General features: G+C 41.0%; 1 protein-coding gene across 3 annotated transcripts in view; it reads left to right on the top strand.

The window, feature by feature from the left end:
- The window catches only part of LOC139676943 (glypican-5-like), a 346,189-nt gene that overhangs the window by 245,568 nt on the left and 82,184 nt on the right, over positions 1 to 18,437 (top strand). For 2 of the 3 annotated variants that reach the window (XM_071566406.1, XM_071566405.1), the window contains one exon: positions 5,028 to 5,178. The exons of the other annotated variant lie outside the window; for it this stretch is intronic. In XM_071566406.1, the coding sequence (XP_071422507.1) occupies positions 5,028 to 5,178 (151 nt within the window). The remainder of the gene's footprint in view (positions 1 to 5,027; positions 5,179 to 18,437) is intronic. 3 annotated transcript variants of the gene reach the window in all.

The raw sequence follows: 18,437 nt of genomic DNA, 5'->3' as shown, positions 1-18,437 counted from the left end.
GAAGGGGATAATGTGTCAGGCCTCTTTGGATTTCTGTGAAATAGAGACAAAGGAAAAACAAACCAAAGAAAATGTCTGACAAAATTGAAGCCAAATAAGTTTATTTTCCTTGTTTATTCTGTAATATATAAATGCTAGATAAACATGAAAAGGAGAAGCAAAAGTAACTGCCAAATGCTTTTTAAAAGGAGCTAAGAGCATATGTGGAGGAAAATTACCCATAAATGTTATCTCGAAGGAGAGGTCCCACTTGGAATAAGCATATATATATGGCAGTTATGTCTAAAATTTGTTATGTTGCTATTGTTTTGTGAAATGACAGAACATCTGCTCAGTCACAAGGCACCAGTAAAATGCAGCTTTATGCCTAAAGCAGCATGTCAGTTCCTAACAAAAAATGTATATAATAGGCCAATAACAAAGGCACATTGTCTTTTCCAGTTGTAGTCATTTCTGACCTAATAATGCTTTAGAAAGGAGTTTTTATTTTTATTTGTGAAAAAATGAATGGAAGGATTGAGTCATTTATGCCTCTTTTCAAGATTAGGCTTTGTGCATTATTCGTGCATAAGCTGGCAAAAGGCTTTGTCTCTGCAAAGCATATTTATGTCACTAAAGCACTTTTAAAAAGGCAGCCACTTGTAAGTACCTTGAGAAAAGATCACACTTAGCTTAGCTTTTCTAACTGTATCATCAGCCATGTTTTGATCACACTGCAAACCCCAGCCAGGGATCCGTGTGCTCACATGAGGAGCGGACACAAGTCAGATTTCACCCCAAAGCTGCCTTTTCAGAGGGCCAAAGCATTCACACTGCAATCTGTCATGTAGAAAACTAATTGAGAAATCCCTCAGGAACAATTATTGTATGGAATTCATCTCGGAATATTCCAAGCACACAACTTTTAAGTGGCTTTATTCAAAAAGAGTATTCCCTTAGATTTTCGTTGTTGTGTTCACTGACCTGAGAAGTCTGAAACTGCGGTGCAAAATATAATTTTAAAACCTATTTTCTGGTGAAATGAGGTTATTATCCTGCAGTTTGAAGTCATCCCCTCAGATACACATGCATATATGACCCCTCAGAAAATAGACTGATCAATGATATGAATAGAAATTGGCACTTTTAAAGAATGGTTTTCATGGAGTGAAGGAGATATTATTTAATTAACATGTAGAATAATTCAACTGGAACATGCCTTCATGAGGATGAATTCATATTCTAACACTTGTGTGGTCAGAGTGGGAATTAGGGTTAGACTCATTGCAGAAAGCTCAGAAAGGGGTTGTGTGTCATGGACTCTTTGAAGCCTCTGAAGTCTGAAGGACTCTTTTATGTGACTGGGAATGTGTGTGCTGCATCATCAAGTATTAATGGGGAGAAAGACAGGAGCCACTCTCCTATGAATTCTCTTCTCCAGAAAACCTTATGTCAGCAGAACTTTTTTTTTTTTTAATGTCACTTAAGGTTGGGACCTTTACTGGAATAAATAAAATGCATGTGGAGAGTTATCTGTGTCTGACTCAGAGCTGAATATGTGATTTTTACCTTTCAGCTGAGTCAGATACAAATACTAAAGCTTTCTCACAGAAACACTGTATAATTTCTCAGAAACCCTTTAGAGGTTTATGAACCTGATCCAAAGCCTGTTGCAGTTGGGAAAATTCCTGATTTGAGTCAGTTTTCAGTTGGGCTGTACAAATCTTATTGATCTATTTATATAACCTTTTTCAAGAGGGGAAAAAATACGCTTTATTTGTGGCAGAAACTTGAAGACTTAATTTTTAAGCTGTTAAGATTGCAGTATACCCTGGAATCTTAGGCAGCAGATACCTTTTGCTTTGTGAAGGGAAAAGCACAAGCTCCAGTGCTCAGACTGAAATTCATGGCAATTATTTAACCAAGGCATCAATTCTCAGCATCAAACTCGGCCCTCCCAGGCTGGAGCTGTTGTGCAGCATTGACAGACGTGCACCACCAGGCAGGGTGTAGATCAGCAAAAGAAGGCTTTTAAGAGTGACTTTTAAGCAATGATAGAAGTGCCATGACTGGCTGCAATCTCTGATCTCCAGTATTAAATATGGGGAAGGGGCTGTGGTTCTTTCTGTAGCTGTCTCTGGGGAGGCAGAAAGTTTTAGTGATTGGTGGCAGCAGCCTGGAGAATTGTTCAGGGTTTTTAACAGATCTTGGCTGTCTCTGAAGGTGACTTGAACCTTCAGATGACTTCCAGCTTCTCTGCTGGAGACCTCTCAGTCCTACAGCCACCAAGCATTACGGGCATTCTCTGCCCACACCCATCTTCCGAACCTATAGAGTAGAAAATGAAGGTTAATGGATTCCATTATGATCTCCTAAAGCTCCACCATCTTAGTCCATTCTGATGCAATCCGTGCTATTTTGGTGCAGTCTTGACCTTTGAGAAAGGTTTCTATTATTCTGTGAAAAATGAGATACAGACATGCAGGTGCAAGTTTTGCTATCACAAGGAAACAATGATCTCGCTAAATTCCTGTGGTAGCAGCCCAAGGACAAGTGTTCCTTCAGAATCTGAAGAAGAGAAGGATGCTGGAGCATGAATCACTGTGAAATGGTGACATGACCCTCTCAGCAGAGGTGTGTCTGGAGCTCCTCACTGAAGTGGCTGTGCTGTTCCATCTCCTGGAATGGGTTTATCCATAGGTAAACCATTACCAATGCACAGAGCTGGGCTCTGGTCCATCATCCGGGGTGAATGGTGGCCACAGGACAAAGAAGTCGCCAGTGGAGGTTGGGAAAGGGTGTACAGGGTGAAAAGGGTTGGTAGGTCATGCCTGAGTTCACACTCAGGGGTGGTCCTGAACTTGTATATAAGGGCTCTGTGGAATTTGGTGGAAGTCTGTGCTGACAAGCCAAGAAAGGGCTGGGTGCACCTTCAGTGACACAGGGGAGATGCAGGGCTGAGCCACAGCTCTTCTCTTGCTGGCACCAAGGCACCAAGAACCCAGAAGCCTGGAAATACTGAAGTGCACCATGGTGGAAAGTTCAGTTTCCTTCTTGGAGGTGGTGCCCATTTGGTTCAAGTATTACTTGTTTTGAGCAGAGGTCAGAGTTTGAGCCATGGGCAATGAATAAAATCAAATTTTTGAAAAGGAGTATCATAACAGGCAGTAAACATTCTTGCTCTGATTGGCAAGCAGTCATTAAAAGCCTTTATTAAACTTTGTGTCCATTCTGTTTGCCACTTGGCCATTTCTTTTCATTCTGAAGAATTATAACTAAGAATAAATGAGTCCTTTTGAGTATGGTCAGGACATAATAAATCTGTGAAAGAACTGAGCTATCTTTCTCCCTCATAGGCAAATTTTTCCAATTGTTTAACAAAATGTTGTTTTGTATTGCCATGACATCAGTCTTTAGGCTGTGAATAACAAGGCTCAGCATTAAGAAACTTGTCTATAAAAAGCAGTCATGCAGAAAAATTAGAGAATCCCCACTTGAATCCATACCCTCTCCTCCCACTTGCTGATCTTCCCACTGCACTGTGGAATTATTTGTGTCTTCAGAATGAGCAAACAGATCTCTTCAGTGACAGGGTGAAGAATTTCCTGAGCTCTGCCATATAGAAGTTGGCATCTGTTGTTCCATAGAACAGGATCTTTGCTGCACTGATTCAAGCATTTGCCAGCCCAGAGTGGAGGATGGCAGCTCACAGCATCTGCAGAAGAAGGAAACTACCACACAAAGCTTCCCACTACAGAGAAACTGCCACATCCCTCATCCTCCTTTCAGCCCAGTTAATACAGCTGTATTAGCCCTGTGCTCCAGTTCCTCCCACAGCTCCCAGCCCACCTCCTTTTCGGTGTGAAATGTGCTTGAATCTTCAAAGTAGCTACATTTCAAAATGCATTTTATTCAGTACCAAGAATAATCAGTCCTCTGAGATGAAGCAGATCACGAAGCCTAAAATGGGTCTGCAATACTTTGGGAAGAAGATACTTGTGATGAAGGGTATTGGATAGATCCAGAATCTGACAGAAGTACAGAGTCTTTGAGAAGCACTACAGAGTCTTTGAGAAGCAGTAAAAAGTCTTTTCATTTGGTTGGTGCCCCTCAGGTGTGGGGGAAAGGTTCAGGTTTCTCCTGAATCCTCCTTGCTTGACAAATATTTGCCTTATAACAGAATTTATTAGTCTAAGCCAGTTACATTTTCTTTCTTGCCAAATAGCGCTGCTCTTGATGTGCCCTGCACAGGCTGGGTTTAGATTCACTGCCAGCGAAATGGGATTTTTCATCTTTTGGAACTACCAGTGAACTGAAAAATCATTTATTCCCACAGTGCTAATAGTAGACAGCTGTTCATAGTGACAGCAGGAGAAAGAGTTATCTAAAGATCAAAAAGCTGAGTTTGGGGAATAAATACATTGTTAGAGCAAGTGTAACATAGTATGATACATTTAGATTTATTCTAGAAAAGATTTTCTTACTCTTTACTCAGTCCTAGAAACATAATTCAAGTGAAATTTAATGAACAGCTTGCAGTTGGTACAGGCATCTTAAATGGCACCGTCTTGAAAGTCTTATCCTGGGGCCAGGGTTTCCAAGGGACCAAGCCCATCATGAAAAGTAGCAAATGCCCTCGAGTCTTCAAAGGTTATAAAGTGTATTTTGGTCTTGAACTGTAAATAACTCAAAATAAGTACTCGGACAGCTGGCAGATCGTACCATCATTAACCAGTGGTTTCCAAACTGTGGTTTGCAAGAGGAAAGGCTGTAGGGACATCACTGCCTGTGATAGTGGCACATGTGATGTTTTCAATGAAAAGCTTGTGGTAAATGCTTCTGGTCATCTATGGCAGAGAACCTTTGATGGTACAGTCTCCTGTCCCAAACTATTCGGCTGTCATTGCCAGGAACAGCCTCCAGCTGGAGGAGCTGCTCTTGGAAGTGAGTGAGGAAGTGCTTGTTGCTGTATGAACCAGGTGGTGACCAGCGGTGGGAGCTGTGGAAACACCCTGTCCATTGTTGGTTTGTCACCTCTTCTCTTTCAGCTGGATGCTGAGAAGGCAAAACTGAAACTGGAAAGATGGGCTTCCCGAGATGCTGGCAGTGGGGGTGGAAAAGGTGGAGACATGGAGTCAAGTGGAGACTGTGATGATGAGGATGGTTGTCAAGGCTCCGGGGACAGGAGTCACACAGCAGGTAAACACAGTTTCTGTACATACTGACAGAGCTTGGAAACTCAGGAATGTCGCAATTAGATGGACAGAGCTCAGACTTACACTGCTTGAATTACTGTCAAAATCCTACTGAATTCAAAGGATTTGAATCTTAATCTGTGAAGAACCGCAGTAAAAAAAGAATGATATAGACAGTAACCCAATATAATTTAACACTTGGCATACAGATAAAAGACTTAAATTTAGAGTGAATAATATCTGCAACGAAATCTAGATCACAGAAATACTGAAGAGCTTTCCCAGATTATGTGGGCTTTTGAAATAAATAGAAAATTGATGTCCTTATAGAGTGTGCTAAGTGTTAAGATAAATATTTATTTATTGCATAATGATACTGAGGGATGATCCAAACAGAGTTGGCTGAAAGTATATGTTCTTGAAAAAACACATGAAATACTGTGGGCCTTTCTTTCTAGAGGTGAGCTGTTGGTTAAATGAAATTTCTTCATAGTTGCAAGTGACTTTATTGCATTCTGCAATATTTATTCATTAAAATATTTGGATAATATGTCATCAAGTGTAGTATGAGAATCTAACTCAACTTCCTCCAGCATACTGGCAATAGAATGTGTAGTTAAATCCTTTCAGTAACTGACTAAGGAGTAAGATGTTTCTGAATATTTAATATTATTTGTTTATCTTATCTGTAAATTCTAAGTCATTTTAGCTCATCAAAATGTAACTGCTTTAATTGCCAGAGTGTGTGTAAATGTAATGTGGATTGGATGTGCAAGTAAATGAAATACAGGTATAAAACAATGCTCATTGACATGTCTGAAACTCAGGGAAGTTTTAAACTGCTGCTGAGATAAACAAGTGCTTTTTCCTTGTCCCTTTGCCACTGAATGGAGAGGGGGGAAAGATCCCCTGCTCAGGTGAGATTTGCACACAGGCTGTGATCAGCCTCTAGTCAAGTCTTCAGTTGCTCCTGTTATGAATATTTGTTCAGGAAAACCAAGTTAGACCTGTACTTTGAAACATGTGCAAAATGTTACAGCTATTTTGCAGTACCATCTTATAAATGCTTGAATTTTAATTTGTATGGATGACATGTATGGTCAGAGTACATGAGGTATCATCATGTGGGGACTGCTTCTAAAAATTGTTAAATAATTGCAACTTACAGATCAAGTAGAGGTTTTCACCATCTGCTCACCAGTATATTTGAACAGAAGAACTTTGATGCACTGTTATTTTAAAACTATTTACTTAACTTTTTCAGTTTTTATTGTATTACATCCATAAGCAACGAAAAGGTTTCTAGATGGTTTAGGCCCCGAGGGGTTTGGGAGGATAAATACTTTAATATGGTTTCCTCTCTGTGTGGAGTAATACAAACAAAAGCCAGGTACCTACTCTTCCCTGAACAATCCATCTGTTGATGCACCATTTGGGAGGATGCTTACAGGGGCAGGGGCAGAGTTCAGGTGTTCAAAAACAAAAACTTCAATACTCTGAGGACTTGAGTCTCAGCTGGCTTTAATATTGGAAAGCCACTTAATGTCTCTTTTCCCCCTTTTTTTGCATCTACTTAATTAAAATACTTTATGCTGATATCATCCTGGATTTAAAAGAATTATATTTCTGAGACTAGCTGTTTCAGAATTTAGCAGGGTGTATATCCAATTAAAAAGGTAATTACAATAAATTTTAGAAAATGGTATTGATTCATAACAGAAGAATAAGTATTTCATTGTGTGACAATAGTAATGCTGTATCATAATTAGCTATAAAATATTGTACTGTACACAAGCCACTAGCAGTAAATCTCTTTTGCATATCTGGATACAATTAAGAGATAAAAAGCAGTAATCTCATTATGGAGCTGCTTTGCTTTAATAGAATGTTAAAGAAAAACAAACATCAGATTAGTTGAATTTCCTCCTGCTTCATGTCTGTCAGATGTTGTTTGTAATTGTACAGCCTGTGAACTTGTTGTATTTCCGAAACTTAAAACCTGTCAAGTACATCTAACCATTGTTTTGTGGAAGTGGGACATGACAACATTGCCTGTGTCCCACTTGCCTGGAACACAGAGTGAATGGAGACGGGAATTGAAGCTAAAGCTAAATCCTAAATCAAATCCCAAATCCCCTGCTTTGAGGCTTGGTGAAATCAGTGGGAATATCCTTCCTGACTACAGCAGGTGTGGGTGAGACACAAACAAGGGCTGTGAAATGCCACCGAGCTCATCAGGGCGTATTTTAGCAAGGAGTCATCCACCAGAACAAAAGGAGTAAAGAAGGAATAAAAGCCTTTCCAAACACAGACTTTTTGGCAGAGCAGTCGTGCTTTTAACAACAGGTCCATGAAAAACAGAAACGAGAGGAAAGGGTTTCAGTGTCAACCTCTAAAATGCTGAATTTAGAATGTAGTAAAAATGTACTGCATCGGTCATTTATTTGAAACCTCTATGAAAATTCCTTTTGCCACTTACGTGTTGCAAAAGACTCTGATGGCTTTTAGTTTTTGAAGGTCTACTGAATGCTCATTTCTTTCCCCCTCCCAGAATAGAAATTACCTTTTCTTTATTAAAAAATTGCCAGGATTTTCATCACTATCTGAGTAAGCCTTGTGAAAACGTTTCTGTTTGTAACTATCAGTAAAGCCCTCCCCAGACAGGGCACTTTGCTGTCTCCACACTTGGCTTTTCCAGGCCAGGCTCCTTAGTTTGACATTCCCCTGTGTCCTGGGCAGGTAAACACTTAAGTTATTCTGAGCATGTATATTCCAGCCAGGTCATTGTGCAGATCCTTTTCCCTGGTTTTTGGGTTTGGTTTATTTTTGGTTGGGGATTGCCATCTCTGTATTTCAGCTCACCCTGCACTGGGTAGTACAATCCTGTCCTTTTGTTTGTCACCTTCTAGTCCTTGAGAATCATGCCTGCCTATCAGTTAATCATTTTATTTTATGTCTTTAATTAAGATACGTGGCTATCTATTATTTAGTGCTGGTTTTTGTTTATCCCTTTGTTACAAATATGTCTTTGCTTGATACATTCATTACCATCTAAAAAGATCACATCTTTAATCATAATGTGCTTAATTACCTATTCTGTATCATGTGTGTTTATCCAAATGATTTTACGAGATAAATTCTCAGGAAACCAACATTCTCTTCGAAAATTATGTATGGTAGAAGATGCTTTAAAATGTCATTTTCTCCCAGGCCTTACCAATTACCAGGAGGATCTCTTCTTAGGGAAAGCTGTGGGAACAGCAGTTTCTCAAGCAGGCCCATGTGTTATTTGTTGGCAAGGACCAACTTTTTAATGACAACATCTGTGAATCATCTTTGAACAAAGCTTTGTTAGGAGAGACTTAAGAAGAGGAAAGCAAGCCATATAAATCTTGAGTGTGGATGGGGAAGTTGCTCTGTGGTTTGCACTCTGCAGTGCTGCAGGTTTGTAGGCAGAAGGGCAAAGCAGACTCTGGTGTGAGCTTTGCTGAGAATGGAGCACTCACAGAACCACAGTCTGACATGGACCTGGTCACAAACTGAGCTGTCTGATGTAAGTGCTTATTCCTTGAGCCCTTCCGTGAAGGTGGTGGTGGTGTGGACAACAGCAGGGATTATTCAGTATCCTGCAGGACTGAGCCATGGGAATGTTTGCTGAGGAGAGGGATGAGTGTCTTGCTGTTCATGAAAGGAGAACAGCAACAGATTCAGTGGGTCCTGTCTGTGCTGTTCAGAGAAAAGGAAAACGTTATGGGCTGTTCTGTGAAAAGTCAGAAGGAAGTGAGTGCAGGGGATTTCCAGCTCCCAGCTGTGCTGCACAGCTGCGTGTTGTCATGAGGCCCCATCCAAGCACTGACAGCCAATATTAGATCTCTGTCCAGGGAAATAATCAGATGATTAGCCACTTAACAAGGAAGTGCTTAGACCACAGGTAGGAACCTGTGTTTAGTGTAAACCCAAAGTCCTCTGTGTAGAGCATTGGGGTGAGGAAAGCTTGTGCTGACCCCCCCCTCTGCCATGTGTCCATGTGCATGGAGGGCACAGGAGTTCTTGGGCTGCTCCCTGGCATGTAGCACTGTGCTGTGGGTGGAGCTGTGTGTTTAACACAGCCTGTATAAGACAGAAATTAATTCATGCTTCTGTCCAAGGGGGACTGATACAACATGGTGCAAAGTCCTAGGGAACATGGCCAGTGCTGGACTGAAGCTGGTCTCTGGCTGGCAAGGTAAGCAGACAGCACAGGGTGAGGAAAACATAGTTTAGCCTACCCTTGGGCCCTCCTGCACTGAACAGAATAGGCAACCCCAAATGTCTGGTGTACATGAAGTGCAGGTCTTGCACCAGAATCACCCACCTGAGGTTAGAGTCTCCATCTGGGTCAAAAAGCTCAGTGTGTCCTGTATTAACCCCAATCCTGGCATGCCTTGAAACTTTAGATCATTAGAAAATGGGGACAAAGGTCTTAACCTTGCCCCAGCTCAGTGCCTGCTCCACACAGAGTTGGGTTTCTGCTTTGTCCCCATCCCAAAAGCAGTGTGTTTCATGGAATAATCAGAAGAGCCTGACCAGTGCTGGCCAATACTTTAAATCCCTGTCTGTTAGTGCAGGTACTGAGTAAGCAAACACAGTTTGTGGCATCCCAGTCAGGCTTTGCGATGACTGTGGATTAGGAGTGCCAAATGCCTGTCTAATTCCAGTAACAGTTTTCTTCTGTACTTTTTACTAATTCTTCCATTAAGGTCTCTCCCTTTAACAGAAACTTCCTGATTTTGGACATCTCATTTGAACATCCTGCCTACTGTCGTAGTTCTAGGCCTGAGTAGGATTTTACCACAAATCTACTTAGCACATTCAGATGACATGATTCCAGCCCTTGGCTTTCCTCTGGGCTGTGTAGGCACTCCCCAGCTTCAGTCCATCTTTCTGTTAGAGACAGAGTATGGGAAGAGCTTGTCCTGGTTGTAGGTTCTTTTATTCAGGGTTTATGGGAAGGATGGAAGTTTTGTGCCCCAAAATGCCTTTACAAGTGCAGACAAGTAAATTGTCTTTTTTTTCTTATTGTCTTCAGTCTGATCTGTATCTGCTCTCAACAGCTATGGAAAGTTAATGTATTTTTCTGACTGCTTATGAATGTTTTCATTATCAGTTTTTTCCTTTTGAATATCAAGATTCTTTTATGCTTTATGGTGTTATCATTCTCCCAGCTTGTCTGTCTTTTCTTGGCATCAATATTACTGTATGACCTGTCACTTTAATCATACTTATTTCCATTCAGCATGTCACAGGATGCTCTTACACTTGTATTTATCCAAATATGCAATTGTACAGCTGCTGATTTTGTAATTATTAGTACAAAACATCAATATTCTGAGATCATATTATCTGCTGGCAGTCAGCCATGCTCATCAACTACTCATCACCACATATCCTGACAGATGATCCTAGCTCCCAGAAATCCTGCCTTTTCAGTGTCTTCTATCTTCCTGCCTCTAGAAACCTCTCCATTGTGCCTCATCCCTATCCCACTGCCTTGCAAAGCTATTTTTCTACATCCTTTGTTGCTCAAGACATTTTATCTCCAGCCCTGTTTTTAAAGAGCCTATAAATGCCTAGTTTGCCCTTAATGTAAATGCCTCATTCTGTCCAGAAAACAGCTTAGTAACAGATTAGACCCTTATATAAGTCTGATTTTAAAGGAAACTCATCTTTATATTTGTTATTTGGGGTGGTAGGTAGAGATGAGCCTCTGATAAGGAGAGCATAAGCAAACTCTGCCAGGGCCTTCAGCACATGTGGGGAGAAGCAGGTGATAGTTCCACAACTGCAGGTTTCTGGCTTTGGCTTCTGTTGTGGGATACAGTTTGGAAGGAGACATGGGAGCTGAGAAAACCAGAGGAACTGAAAGAATCAGGAAAAGTACAGCTTTGGATTGTTTATTTGAACTTGGTGAGATCCAATCCTGAGATGAGTTACTTTGATCTCGTTGTGGTGTCTCACTTGGGTACTTTGCTAAGGGTTTCTCTGGGTGGCAGTGACTTTTCCTGCAGGCTCTGCTCTGTGCAGGTGGGATCAGAGGGCAGCTGAGAGGGACTTCTGAGAAGGGTATGGGAAGAGAGAGCATTGCAAGGGGAGGGAAGAAGAAAGCAAGCATGAAAGAGCCTCCCCCCCCCCCCCCCCCGTATCCCTGAGTAAATAAGTTTATGATCTGCCAGCCCAGGGATGAGGTATTTGTGTCCTTTAGTGTCCTTCATTACACAATATCACTCCAACTGGAATGGGTAGGAGAGGAATCATTCCTCATCCTTCCTCAGCCTCAGCATTTGCAGGGCACTTTGGGGTGTAAAGGAGTGGGATTTCTCTGCAGATTCTCACTCCTAGACCTGAGGCAGGGGAGTTCCCAGAACCACCAGGGCTCCTGCTCAGATCCTTTCAAGGCAGGAGTTGTTGCCAAGTCGCACAAGTGACTTTGTGCAGGGCCAGATAAACACATCCCCTGTAGGATTGTTTCCTAATGCTAATGAGGACAGGAGCTGGAGGAGCAACAGTCCTTGTGCCAGCTCTGTGACTCTCTGAACAGCTTTGGTACTGTCTTTGGTGCCTTCAAAGAGGTAAAACGGTAATTGGGGAAATGCAGTTTTACTATTTCACCAGAGAATTGTAAATTACAACACATTTTTGATCATTTTAGCCTCGTTTAGACAAAATTAAAAGGTAAAGCATTTTAGTTGCTTAGGGTATAAAGCCTTCCAATGCATGTTGTGTAGGAGAAAATTAAACATTGGAGAGATCAAGATAAAGACATTTGGGGCTTAAGTGTTCTGTATAAGGAGACATCAGAGACTGCACTGGAGATCACTGAAGGGTAATGTGCTTTTACCAACTTTCTGTTAAAAATATTACCAGTAATCTCTGTCCCTTGAACACACTTAGTACAGCAGAGCAATTTTCACTGCCTTTGTCAGCAATATTTTATCTAGTTATTTTACAGAGGAGTAACTCCATGTGTACATATAATTCTGAGATGTGTTTTGAAAACAGCCCTAAACTGAAAACTCACTGATCTCCTCATTTTCCAGTGAATTCCCACTCATCAGCATTTCTCACAGGTTTTAATAAAATGAGCTTCTTATGAACAAGACTATCACAAAGCTGAATGGTCCCAAGCAGGAACAGCCTAGTCAAACCACCAAGAGCATGAAGCAACTTGTATTTGATGGCTACAATATGAGAAAGACAAACTTCCAAGAAAAATTGCCTTACTAAACACATGAAGCAGAACATACTTCGTGATTCAGGCTGTAAGGACAGTCTGCAGGTAGATAGTCTGACCCCACACTTGTGCCTCCTTCTGTGAATGCCATTTGCAAGGATCATGTTGGCACCCAGAGTTCAGAGGCCAAGCTAAATGGGGAGTAAAACTGATCTCTCACCAATAACTCTCCTGAGCTGTGTGATTTAGATCCTTCTGACAAGAAATTCACTTAAGAGCTGTAATACCTCGCTCATGCCAAGCAGGGATAGGATAAATGGGAAGGCTAAGGCAGTTTGCCCCCAAAACGCCATAAAGCCAAAATTAATTAAGAGGAGTTAACAATAAAAAGTCCTTCAAATTGCTCCAAAATAGATAGCTCGTATAACTTAATGGAAGCTCCCTTTAAAGTGGGAATACCATTGACTGGAAGTTATGGAAACAATCCTGGGAGCCTAAGGAAGACACTCACCTGCAAGTTCCCCTTCATGCCACACAAGGGAACGCTTGCCTGGTCAGAGCTGAGTGACGGTGACACTGCTCCCTGTGCTGTGCCCTGTGCCCCCTCTGCCACTCTCCCTCCTCCAAGGAGCTGCACGCCGGGGAGAGCAGAGAGGGAGGGACTGAGCACAGGGAATCCTGTGCCATCTACACCCCATGCTGGTTGGAAGCATTGCCCATGATCCATTGGTTTAGGATTTTAGTCCTATCTGGAGCTCTAGCTCTGGACCTTCTTTCTTCCAAAGATAGATTATTCCAGGTTATTTAAGGTAAGGTTATGAATTACTGCAACCCTAAAGGCTTTAAGAAACCCTCTGACATCTCTCATTGAACACAACAAGTGAAAGGCAGGTAGTGCAGCTGTTTGAAAGTGGAAGTAGAACTGAAAGTCACAAATGATAATACAGTTTGTTTCTCCCTGCTGCCACCTTCCCTTGTTTTATGATTCATAAGGAAAGCCTAAGCAGTCACTGTTCTTTTAAAGGAGGAAAAGAACTGCTTTGGTTGGTTTTCCCTCCCTCCCTTTCCTGAACCAACGTTTCTTGGGGACGTTTTGTCTTTGCTTTTGGAGAGAAACTGCCTGAGTGCACCAGTTACACATTTTGGGGAGTTTTTATTCCTTGATTGTCCATTTTAAGGTAAAATAATACTCCTTAAAAGAGTGCTGTTGTGCCTGAAACCAACAGATATGCCATCAGGATGTCTCAGCTGAAAAATTTAGGATCAAAACAATGCCCTGAAAGAAAGCACAGTTTAGTTTTACAGTAACAGAGAGCACAGCAGAGCTGTTCTGTACTCTATACTCCATTTCCTACAAAAAGAACAGAACTTCAGGCTGAAGTATGTGACATATCAACAGGATCAAGGATTTATAGGGCTGGTTCTGGCTGCCTTGAGATCAAGGTACTTACAATAACTTAAACCAGCTGATGATCTTGCACATACTTAAATACTTTCCCTGAAAAGAGTTCAAAGATTAGGCACATTATTCCTCAGCAGGTGATTTTGCAGTCTGATTTATCCCACAGGGTCTCCTGGCCACTGCTTTTTAAGCGTGTTTGTTTCTGTCCTTCAATTCTAAAAGCAGTTCTGCAATATTTCCCTGAAATTTAACCCCATCCAGGATGGACAGGAGAGCTGACACCTTTCAGAGGCATTTTAGGATGTGCCAGGCTGTAATGCCATCTGCAAGCCCCAAACCCAGGAACTGGATATAACTTGCAAGAGGGTAAAGTCAGAAACCTTATTGTTTTTATATGATGTGCTGGAATGTGGAGCCTGACTCTTTACAAACTTGGTGAAATCTCCAAATTCTGATCACTGAGCGTGGTCATCATAGTTCTCAGTGATGGAAAAGTCAGCTGGATACAGGATCCTACAGCACCTCTTCTAACACTGCTGTTAGACTGGTTTCCTCCATTTGCCTCCATTAATTGCCCCTCATGTTTAGTCGTATCAGAAGCTTTTATTTCTCTGAATTACATTTTATACCTAGTTCAGGCTCCTAAATATCACAATGAGAAAAGTTTCATTTCCTTGTCTTCCTGTCTTTTAGGATTTAGACAGATTTTCTAACATTCCTTAGGCTGTCTTCTTCAATCAGCTTCTCACCCCTGTATTGTGCTCGTTCTTCTCTGGATATCTAATAGTTTGTCAAGCCAAATTTGAGTTACTTCTGAAATAAAATACTGTAGGGAGCCAACCAAACTGAATATGACAAAATGGTATTTTGAAGTTTAGGAAATGTTTTGTTGTTCTTTTTTTTATCTCTTGAGGTGTCTTGTGTCACATTAGGGTTTGTTCATTTTCTAAATGAACACTTCTGTCAAGTTTGCAGATTAGTTTTTGTTTCAGCAAGGCTTAAGTCTGTTTCCTACTTTAGTGCATTCTGAAATGATGCATGTTCTGGATGTAGGTCTGATTTGCACAGGCAAACCCACCTTGCACCAGTGACCTGCCTGGGGAGCTGCATTCCCAAAAAGGGGCGAGACACATTTGGCTGGTGCTGTTCAGAAGGAATGCAATCAGCATTTTGGAAGAGGTGAAAGCAGTAACTGCATATTCTGATGAGCAAACATCTACTTTTGACTGAGCAGACAGTGCAATTTCTGGCACTGTGCAGACCATAAACTCTCATCTGAGGTCCAGATGAAGCAGGAATATTAAACAGTGATGACTCAAGTAGGCACATAAGGGTAGCAATTCCTCTTTCAAACTTTATTCAATTTAGTTGTAAAAATCATTGGACATTCTCAAAGTCACGGTTTTAACCCATGTACCATGGAGTTGCTGCCCACAGTTAGCAGTTAATCCCCAAAGATAAGCAGGACTAGATCAGTATGGGCATGAAAATCCCTTGGACTCCCTAGAAAGAAGGGGCACTGAAATCAACTGATGAAGCTGTTAATTGCACAGAGAACCTCAGAAATTCTCAGCTTTCAAAACTATTTGCTATTCAGCTCAAATTAAAGTGATTAAAGAGAATTTGCTATTGTAGTATTCCAACTGCCTAGTAATAAATCATCATCTGATATTTATAGCCTGAAATTAAGACTGGTGACTCAGACATGCTGCTGACCATTTAGTAGTGAAGTCCTAATAATCCAATCTGGAGCAGCAGGGAAAGGAATAGCTTTCTGATGTGAAGTCAGACAAGTAATTTCCTATTTAAAATTTGATTAGATAAAATCTTTTGAACATGTGCTTGTAAAGCAGCAGCCTGTTTAAATATGTATAGTGCTGCAGCACACGCAGGACGCTGTTCCGACAGCACAAAGAACATTTGCAGTAACCTGAACGTGCAGGGGGAAGCACAGAGCCCTGGGCTAAACTGCATCAGGATAAATCTCCTACACAATGGAAAAACATAAGAGCTGATGGAGGGAAAAGCAGTTTTCATCCTGTTAGAAAACCCATAAGCTTTTTTGTGTGTTGAAAAGGTATCATTTTTCACAACGGAAACATTTGGCAACATCCAATTGGAAGAACATTGATTTGAGGGGGTATTTTTGTAGGTTTTGAATACGAAAGGAAAAATATAGATTCAAGCTGGAATGTTTTGTCTCCCCCTGGCAAATAATGTGTAGGTTTTAAAGCTTGATATTTTCATCCAGAAGACATGATATTCTAAAATCCATGAGAAAGAATAGACCAGGAAAACCAAAGTGGGGCATCTTGTCCTAATTCTGACCTAGGAATCATCATGGGGATTTTGTCTTTGACTTAATGAGGCAACAGTTTGAGCCAACAAACCAAGTGTTGAGTTCTGCTGCCCTCCCCTCCCATGCAGGGTGGTATCCCTGGGGCTGCCTGCACAGTTCCTGCCCAGGATGAGCTGCAGTGCTGAGCCTGCCCATGCCAAAGTACAGCAGTGATATTGGGTCAGGTTAAAGGACAGTGACACTGGCATTTTTTTGTATCCTGATTTATAGAACTTACAGAGCTCATGGCAGCATTTCTAAATCAGGTACTGATAGTGAAGCATCCTCTCAAAACTGAGATGCAGTCACAAAACTGGGATACAGTCCCACTGCAAGTTGAAACAGAGAATCTGATTACAATAGTTTAGTACAATGCAGCCAAGCTGGAACATTTTATCACTCATCATAAAAAGTACTTGCAGAATAGACCTGGGAATTAAATTACTAATGTTACATTTACACATTCTACAAAAATTACTATTTTTAAAGTGACCAACTACTTGTGTTCACTGGAAATTACTTTTTTTCTTTCTGTCTTCATGGAGCTCTTCATTTTTTTATGAAATCCACAGGGACTTTTTCCCTTTTTTTGAGTCTGTGATGTGAGAAACATCCAAGTGTTCCAAGTGTTCTGGTAAATAACTGCTGTACTTGTGTTCATACCACAGACTCTTAGGTGGGGGATTTCTCTTGAAAGTTCCTTGCCTTATCCTTGCCTGCCAGGCTCTCTCCCAGCACCATCTCTGTGGGATCACCATTGTCCTTGGGGATTTCATTGCAGACCTCCAAATGATGAACTGGAGCTTGAAACCAGCAAGGCACTGCAAGGTTTTGCTTTGCCAAGGCTGAGGAAGAGCCCTGAACATCAACAGAGGCTCCAGGCCACGAGTCTTGCAGTCACATTCAGCCTGTATTTGGAGGCTTTTTTTGTAGCTGCAGAGCAGTTCTTTGATTAGCAATATCACATCTTCATGTGTAGAATGTGATGTTTTCATGGAGTTTCCTGCTCAGGTCTCTTGGTGCTTAGAGGGTATTCCTGCATGGTGAGCAGTGTGAGAATCCTCTGAAAGCAGCATCCAAGTGTGACACTGTCCTTTCCCAGGGAATCTGCTGGATATGCAGTGCTACCCTGTTGGGTAGGAAGGTACTGGCTGTCTCCAGGCTGTTTCAAGGCTTTGGCTCCCTTGACATAAACTCCACATGGATATCAAGAGTTGGAAAGAGCTTAATCAAAAAAACCTCCACTATAATCATATTCCAGAGTCTTGTGACATGTTAACAGATCCTTGACAGCTTGTCAGTAAATGAAAAAGATGCATGACACTAATGGGGACAGAGCAGTGGTTTGGTATCTTACCCAAATGCATCACTGGGAAATGCCCAGTGGGAGCCTAACCATTAATCCAAAAAACCCCTGAATAATCACTGTCCATCCATGAGATGATAAACCCACAATCCTTTTCATTTCATGCAGGAGCCTGGGCACTGTCAGCTGAACTTCCTTCTTTAAAATTGGTTTGCATATTCTTTGTCAGGCACATTTGCATAATCTATGTCACAACAAAAATTGGGAGTGTGTTGTATCAAAGAAGATTTGAAATTAATTTTTTAAACTGCAGATAAATCATAAACTTATTTTTGCAAACTGTGTAAAAATACATTGTAAACTCTAAAGAAGTGTGCTCAAAGGAGCAAATACTCAACCACAGAAAATATTTTTATATCTGTATAAATACACTGAAACTCTGTCAATCTGCAGAATACATCAAAAGAGGGTTTTATAAGAAATAAGCAAATTATAAATTCCTAGAGTGCCAATTTTCTTCCACAGATTATGCAAACATTATGTGTGCTTCAAGTAAAGTTGCATTTTATTAAAAATGTAACTCATGATAAGATAGATGTACCATTTGAATAGCAATTTAGAATTTATATTATTCTTGCCATATAAAATAATATTGAAAAAGTGAACTGAGCTAACACAAGTGTATTCAATATGCATGAAATCTCTCTTTAGTCTGTAAAGTGCAGAGTGGGTAGAGAGTGGTCATTTCCCAGGGCTGTAATTACCGTGTCACCATTTGTGAAGCATTTATGTAAAGGGCAATACTTCTGACTAACCATGCACAAACTCTCTGCATCTTATTAAAAGTCAAATCATTGTTTTCAAATCCTTTACATTCTGCTGATACTGGAGTGTGATGTAACCCATCACTACTTGTATTTTATACAATCAAACACAATCCCTTTTGTCCATATGCATTCCTTTTAGACAGACCTATGGATTATACACACTGCCTTAATAATGTCATT

The sequence above is a fragment of the Pithys albifrons genome, chromosome 11 (assembly GCF_047495875.1).
Source record: "Pithys albifrons albifrons isolate INPA30051 chromosome 11, PitAlb_v1, whole genome shotgun sequence".
In the NCBI taxonomy this organism is placed as follows: Eukaryota; Metazoa; Chordata; class Aves; order Passeriformes; family Thamnophilidae; genus Pithys; species Pithys albifrons.
Note: the sequence above shows the minus strand (reverse complement) of the source record. Positions and strands in the feature narration are given on the sequence as shown.